Source organism: Pyxicephalus adspersus, chromosome 2, assembly GCF_032062135.1.
Source record: "Pyxicephalus adspersus chromosome 2, UCB_Pads_2.0, whole genome shotgun sequence".
Lineage (NCBI taxonomy): Eukaryota > Metazoa > Chordata > Amphibia > Anura > Pyxicephalidae > Pyxicephalus > Pyxicephalus adspersus.
The window spans coordinates 1,973,002-1,980,962 of NC_092859.1; the positions used below are offsets into that span (position 1 = coordinate 1,973,002).

The 7,961-nt window shown below is 44.6% G+C and overlaps 1 protein-coding gene across 2 annotated transcripts in view; it reads right to left on the reverse strand.

The window, feature by feature from the left end:
* Positions 1 to 234: 234 nt before the first annotated feature.
* The window catches only part of NYAP1 (neuronal tyrosine phosphorylated phosphoinositide-3-kinase adaptor 1), a 25,254-nt gene continuing 17,527 nt past the window's right edge, over positions 235 to 7,961 (reverse strand). For both annotated transcript variants that reach the window (XM_072399246.1, XM_072399247.1), the window contains exons 7-8: positions 5,967 to 6,046; positions 235 to 2,231 (exon numbers count right to left, since the gene is read on the reverse strand). In XM_072399246.1, coding sequence (XP_072255347.1) covers positions 1,980 to 2,231; positions 5,967 to 6,046 — 332 coding nt within the window. In that variant the 3' untranslated portion in view covers positions 235 to 1,979. The remainder of the gene's footprint in view (positions 2,232 to 5,966; positions 6,047 to 7,961) is intronic.

Below are 7,961 nucleotides of genomic sequence, written 5' to 3' on the forward strand. Positions count from 1 at the left end.
AAGTCAGAAAAAAGAAGATTTCTTTTAGCAGTTGGTAAAATCATCGAGGCAAAGGGATCGGAGTTGGTTGTGGGTCATGTGACCTAAGGCTGCAGCAACCATAGCCTGAACTTCAAAAGAAAAAGTGTTTTCAATATTTTTAGGTTTGGATTTTTATTCATGTTATTTATTTTATATATAACATATATTATTATTAAATAATATATGTTATATATTTATATATATAATCCCCCCCTGCTTATAGGACTTTGTATGAACCTTCATTTAGAGAAAGGCGGTCAGAAAGCGAGCAGCAACTTCCTCCTGGATATTACGGTACGCCCCACGAAGGCTTTACAATGGAAGCTCCCTGCAATGCATCTTGGTTGGTAAATAAAGATTTTGTAAAAGAACAAATATATATAAAAAGACCAGTTTATAAACTCGTAAGCTTTACTTATCAGTAAAATTGAAAAAAAAAAAGACTCAAAAAGTTTCTGTTTAAAGCTTATTTCTGGTATTTTATGAAAAAATGAACTGCCTAGCCCTTTGGAAAATAAAAAAAAAGCAGCTTTCATTGCAATTCTTGAAAAGCTTGTCCCCTGCACTGTCTTACCCCACTCCCCACTCCATGGTCCAATGCCCATTCTTATTGGTTGAAGAAAGCCTAACATTTTTTTCAGTGAGCTCAGGGTGTCATAGAGACACCCCCTGGTGGCATGGTTGTAGAATACAGTGGGTTCACAGCACGATGCTGCAGAAAACAGTGCTGATGGTATAATATCAGCACTGCATTATGAGGAGCGTCTAGAGAGGAAATTATGCACCCTGTGTGTCACATGATCAGAGATCCTCGGGGGAAGGACTAGGGAGTACAAAGATGGGTCTGGAAATGTGATCCTCTGAACACAACACTTAGGTGAGAGCCTATTCTAATGCCCATAAACAACCCTTGCTAATACTCCAGTAGGCTAACTTATTGTTAACCTGTCACCCATTTTTTGACTTAAAATGTTAAATTCTACCTGGAAGAATCCATCACTAGGTTCCCCAGTCTGTCTATAAGAGTAAGGAGAATTTAACCTGCCCCCAGAGCTTTTCCCTAACTTCTAGCCCACCCAATAGGGTCCAAGTGGAGCCTTTGATTGGATATCAGTTTGGCTTAGTTACTAAGGACTTGATGTCCTTGACTGTCCCCGCAAACCATCCAATAAGGATCCTTCATGAACAGCAAGGGAACTCTCATTTGGCAAGGAGACAGTGGGTGGGGCTTCATGGCAAGACACCTAAAAAAATAAGGCAACAACAAAATGAAACGCTGATTTTTATAAACAGACCCCACGGCCTACACACGCACACATATTGGATTCTATACGTCTGATTGGGGAGTATTTAATATTCTTTAAAGTTGATATATTATTTTATGAGAGGGTAACAGATTGTGATTGCTCAGTGTAACGATTCTAATATTCATGTTCTCTTTGGATGGAAAGACCGCACTACCCTGTTTCAATGTAGGGAGGGTAATGGGGCATTGTACCGGGTAGCGCCTCCTGCTGGTATAGCCCTTGACCGGATTTGCAGGGTCTCCTTCCTGTCCGATGTGACTCTAGAGCAGTGGTGGTGGTGATGTGTTGTATCTGTTGGAAGAGCCTCTTGGCTCAAATTCCTGCAGTCTATCTCACATGACATTGGAGGACCTGGTTGGGACTGGAGCCTCACCCGCCTCGAGGAGCCTATTTCCCCTCATTTACCACTCCCAATGTCCCATTTTTCAGAAGACAATTTTTTGCCACTGTGGAATTCCTCTCTCGTCTTTTGGATGTTCTATCTGCCTGCTCGGCATGCCAACTTGGCATTTGTCGAGCACTATGTCTTTCCTCCCTTGATCGTATTCCCTGTAGACCGCCACTCCCGTCACACTGTCTTCTCCTCCTGCCCTCTCGCCACAGGGTGTCGGCCAGCGCCCCTGAGCAAAAAAGAGGGCGAGGTGGCTGCAGTCAGATGGCAGTGTCCCACAGCACAGCATGTTGCCGATGGCACGGCGGGGTCCCACCTTTACGGCCCTCTGACCCCCGACGCCAGCTTGGCAGGATGGGCAAGCTTTCCTGCTTGCAGAGGCCCCTCTCGGCCCTCGGCTGGCGATTTTTGATCTCGTGGCACAGAAACCTTTTCCTCTCGATGACCTCTTGCAACTTCCCGTCACGCTCCCGACCCCCGGGGACCACAGAAGGGGTGGGCGACAGGACAGCCTGGTAGAAAGAAAGAGACAGATTGAAGATCCACCTATTCATCCGTAGTCAGATGTAAGATAAAAGTTTACTTAGGCTTGGGGGATCCTTTGGTAAGGTTAAAAACACAAATGTGTGAATTTATCACACCTGCTAAAATATCCTAAATTTTGTCACTTTGTATACCCATTGGATCCTGTGGCATGCCATACACTTGAGTATTGCCTTACCTACCTATCGGAGCCCAGGAGGGGCACAGCATGGGTATAGAAGGGCATTTGCTTTCTTTTAGGGCCCTTTGGCTTGAGCACTATGAAATAGAAGCAGGGGCTTGTCCTTGGCTCTGTGCAGACGACAGTTTTGGCGGGAACTTATTGGCGGGAACAAATTAATTTTGAGGGGAAGGGGACCAGAAACATAAGGCATTCCTGAGTAGAGCATTCCTGCTCTACTGTGGATCTAATACTTTACCCTGCATTGGTAACCGATCACCAAATATCAAATCAAAATCACATGCAAGCTTTACCATTAGGGTAGATTTCCCACAAGGTCACAGGTGGCATGACCACTAGGGGGTGACATTACAACATTGACAGTGGGACTGGAACGTGCTGCTGGCCCACAAGTGACAGTGATTAAGCTGAGGTCACATACAGCAAGAGATTTGTGCAGGGTGACCCCTGTATTGAAGCTATCCATTCCATTATGCTTCATAATACCCCCTTTGCCTTCCTCTCTTACCCCTCTCTCTCCTCTGTTCTGTGCTCTCTTTCCCCATTACCTTCCTCCTTCTCTTGCTCTTTCACTACTCCTATCCCCCGCTTCTATCTCTTATTCCCTTCTCCTTCTTTCTCTCTATCCCCTCTCTCATCTCTCCCACTCTCTCTCTTCTCTCCTCCTCTTTCCTGCCATGTTCTCCCCTGTCTTTCTCCCTTTCTCTCCCCTCTACATCTCTCTTTGTCTTCTGTCCTCTTGCCTCCCTCTTTCCACCCTTACTTTCTCTCTTTCTCTTCTTTCCCTCTCTATTCACCTTGCCTCTCTCGCTACCTCCTCTCTTTACACTGTACCTTTCTATCTCTGTCCACTCTTTCCCTTCTCTCTCTCCTTCTCCCCTCTCCATCCCTCTTTCTATCCTCCTCCCCTCTATTTCCTCTCCCCTACTCTCCTCCAGTATTCTCTTCCTCTCTCTCTCCCCTCTCCTTCTCTCTCTTCCTTATCTCTTTCTTTATCTCTAACTCACCTTTTCCCTCCCTCTCTCCCTCCCACTCACTCTGCCCTCTCTCTTTCTCCTCCCTTACTCCTTCTACTTTCACCCTTCTCTCTTCCTCTCTCTTCCCTCTCCATCCCTGTTTTCCTGCCTCCCTTTCCCTTCTCCCATCTCTGCTTCTCTCCACTCTCCAGTTCTTTCTCTTCTTTCCCTCTCGTTTCTCCTTGCTCCTGTTTTTATCCTCTCTCTCTCTCCCCCTCCACTCTTTACCCTGTACCTTTCTATCTCTGTCCTCTCTTTCCTTTCTTTCTCTCCTTCTCCCCCCTCCATCCCTCTTTCCACCCTCATCCCCTCTATTTCTCCTCTCCTACTCCCCCCCTCATTATTCTCTTCCTCTCTCTCCCCTCTCCCTAACCTCTTTCTTTAAATCTATCTCACCATTTTCCCTATCTCTCCCCCTCCCCTCACCATTTCCCTCCCTCTCACTCTGCCCTCTCCCTTTCTCTTTCCTACCTTTCACCCTTCTTTCTCCCTCTCCATCCGTTTTCATGTCTCCCTTTTCCCTTCTTCAATCTCTGCCTCTCTCCACTTCTTTCCCTCGCTCTTCTCCTTGCTCCTGTCTTCATCTCTCTCTCTCTCTCTCTCTCTCTTTCTCTATATATATATATATATATATGTCCTCTCTTTCCTTTCTCTCTCTCTCCTCTCCATCCCTCTTTCTACCCTCATCCCCTCTATTTCCCCTCTCCTACTCTTCCCTAAAATTCTCTTCCTCTCTCTCCCCTTTCCTTAACCTCTCCCTTTATATCTATCTCCCCCTTTTCTCTCTCTCTCTCCCCTCACCGTCTCCCTCCCACTCAGTCTGCCTTCCTTTTCTCTCCCCTTACTCTTTTTCTCATTTTCCCCTTCTCTCTTCCTCTCTCTTGCCCCTTTCCCCCTATTGCTCTCTCTCCTCTCCATCCCCTATTTTCTGCCTCCCATTTCTCTTCTTCCATCTCTCTCTCACTTTCTTTATTTCTCTCTCTGTATATTGCTCTCTTTTGTTCCTGTGGGTGTGTGTGAGCATCAAAGTCAGTTATTGTTGGGGGGGGGGGTCACAATCTAACTGGCCTAGAGGAGCAAAAAGTATAAATCTGGCCCACAATGCAATGAAAGATCTCAGAGACTGATATAGAAGCGCCCTGGTAGCATTGAATTATATGATGAGGATATGTTAAAGTGACAACTTTCCTATAAAATAGCCCCCTCCCCTTCCCATAGGCTGCTGGTACACCCCAAATCCTAATGACACCAGCTCTTTTGTTCCAGTTTCTTCACCTTTAGCAGAACACAATTATTGTATGTAGTCTGTATTCAAGAGACAGCCCATTGGACTTGGTTGCAAACTCTTGCAGTGAACGTTCACAATTATTTGTGCTGCAGTGCTCATGTGCTAACAAGAGGCATTCTGATAAAAGATGCAAGTGACAGAGAAATGAGTCTATCAGTCTGCTGCTTCTACTTTCACTGCCCAGTCATAAATATAGTTGATACATAGGGCAAGAGAGTATGTTAACTGATAAACCAGGAAATTATTGTCAGTTGTTTTTCCATTTCTGAATTCCCCCTATGCAATAAAAGATCTTTTCTTCAGTACAAGAGTAACGTTCTGCAGAGGAAGATGATATGTGTCCAAGAAGTGCAGCAATGCTGTGCACAGGGATGTGATGTTCTGCAGGGAGGAACAGACAGCAGGACAAGGCAGAAAAAGCAGTGATGCTGAAAAGCAGAAGGTTGAGGGTTTGATGGAATGCTCTGTACAGTGCAATGAGAAGCAGTAATGCTCTGCAGACAATCAGAAGCAGTAATGCTCTGCAGTTATTGGCATGCAAAAAGCATATTGATGCTCTGCAGAGAAGCAAATGTCTTAACACACCGAATGAGGCAAAATGTTCTGTGGAAGGATGAGATGCTCTGTATGAGAAGCTACGAATGGATGGAAAGGCACAGACATGAAGTGAAACGAAGCGCTGCAGTTGGCACAATAATATGTGATAGGAAGCAGGTTATTGTGTACAGGAAGTTAAGCAATGCTCTGCAGACAGCTGCAATAGTCAGCATAATGAAGTGAAGCAATGCTCTGCAGACAGGAGAAATGATCTGCATTACAAATTCAGGCCAAATCTTTACAAAAAAGTGCCTTAAAGACAGAAGAAATGATCTGCATTTCAGGCCAAATCCCCAATCGAAGAATGCCCTAAAGACAGGTGAAATGGTCTGCATGAAATAGCAGTGCCAGTGGAGTAATGCTCTGCAGAGTGGTGCTCTGATCTGCATATTGAAGCGAGCAATGATCTGCATGCAAGTGGCAAGTGCAATACTCTAGGTTATGACACGGCAGCAATGTCCTGCATGTGGTACAATGATTTTTACTATGAAATGGAGCAATGCTCTGCAGCCAATTCAAAGCAGCTGTGATCTAGGACAACATGACACTGAAGTGCGATGATCTGCAGAGGTCAGACTGCAGGGATTATGCGGCAGAAGAGACGCAGGTTTACATAAAATACCTGATTCTGCCTCTGAACGGAGGTCTGACGCACTCCGGATGTGGAGGCTGATCTGCCGAGGCGATAGCTGCCTCCAAAATCTGCAGAAACAAATCGAGGAAAAAGTAAATGTCAGTTTTAAAGCATTACTGAGTGTAACCACTAGGGGACAGAAGAGACCAGCGTAGGGCAGCAGACCAATGGAAGATTGTCGGGGAATGGAAAGTTGTACAGTTCAATAACAAAAAAGGCCATTTATAAAAAAAAAAAAAAGATTATATCTCCTGTTAAGAGAGTTTTGTGTCTCTGTGCTGTTTTATTATATAATATAAGAGACGTGAGTGTTCTATACAAAAGAAAAACGCTTTGTACATACTTTATTTTGTTTTTTCCCATAAAAAAAAATATGGGTCATTTTTAGTGTTATTTTACGCTTTCTCCGAGAAAAGCCAGCAGACTTAGCGAGTGGACTGTGATCTCATCCCAGATGAAGTGTTCTACCATTCTCATTCACCACTTTAAATAATCAACGTAAAGAATTGTGAATCTATTATGGAGGACAGCAGAGAACCCTTCCTGTCCTACCCAAAGGACCTAATGGACTGAGGCTCTTGTCTGGGACCAGCCTCACAGCTGGACTATATAGGCATTGAGGACTATAGGATACTATTTACAGCCTTTAAAGTCAAATGACATTGTAAAAGATTCCGTATTCTTTATTTAATGCCCAGTTAGTTTTATACCCCAGGGGCAATTACATGGAAACCTAAAGTGCTGTGCTCTTCATAGCAGCCTACAGAAATAAAGGTTACAGAGAGTCTGGGAAACAACTGTGTTCTCCCCCAAATCTTACAGACAGCCTTTGAAGGACAGAGCTTTCCTACAAATAACCTCTGAGCTATATATTTCATCCTACAGAGTTTCTGGAAGAAAAGAACCTCTAAAACAACTTTTCTCCTCATCTATACTTATAAAGCTGATAGAGCTTTTTCCACTAAGCATATAGAGAACCTTGAAAAGGACAACAGTCTTTATCTACGTCCTGAAAAGTCCCTGAAAGGATCTCAATCTAAGCCTACAGAGTGACCCTGAAAGGACTGTGTTCACTAACTAAACCTAAAGGGAGTTCTCTGAGGGCTATAATGTCCCCCCAAGACTTCAGTGACCTTCTAAAAGGGTTGTAATGTTCATCAGAGCCTACAGAGATTCTTGTAAAACACTCCATCACAGCCTACAGGGAGCCACTGAAGGGACTTTGTTTTTCATCTAGGCATATAGAGAGCCCTGAAAGGACTGTGCTCTTCATTTAAGTCTACAGAGAACCCAAGAAAAGACTGTGATCTAAATCCAAGTCTACATAGAACGCCTGAAAGGACTGTGTTTCTCATCAAAGCTACAGAGAGCCCATGAAAGGACTGTGTTCGCCATCTAAACCTACAGCTAGCCTCTGAAAGGACTGTGAACCAAATTTCAAGCATACAAAGAGCCCCTAAAAGGACTGTGTTCTCTATCTAAGCCTGTAGAAATCCTCTGAAAAGACTGTGTTCCCCATCTAAGTCTACAGATTGCCTCTGAAAGGGCTGTGTTCTCCATCTAAGTCTACAGATAGCCCCTGAAAGGACTGTGTTCCCCATCTATGTCTACGGAGAGCCCCTGAAAGGACTGTGTTCTCCATCTATTTCTACAGGGAGCCCCCGAAAGGACTTTGTTCTCTGACTGTGATCTAAATCCAAGCCTACAATGAGCCCCTGAAAGGACTGTGATCTAAATCCAAGCCTACAATGAGCCCCTGAAAAGACTGTGCTCTCTATCTAAGTCTACAGTGAGCCCCTGAAAGGACTATGTTCTCAATCTATGTCTACAGAGAGACCCTGCAAGGACTGTGTTCTCCATCTAAGCCTACAGAGAGACCCTGAAAGGACTGTGTTCTCCATCTAAGTCTACAGAGAGCCCCTGAAAAGACTGTGATCTAAATCCAAGCCTACAAAGAGCCCCTGAAAGGACTGTGTTCTCCAT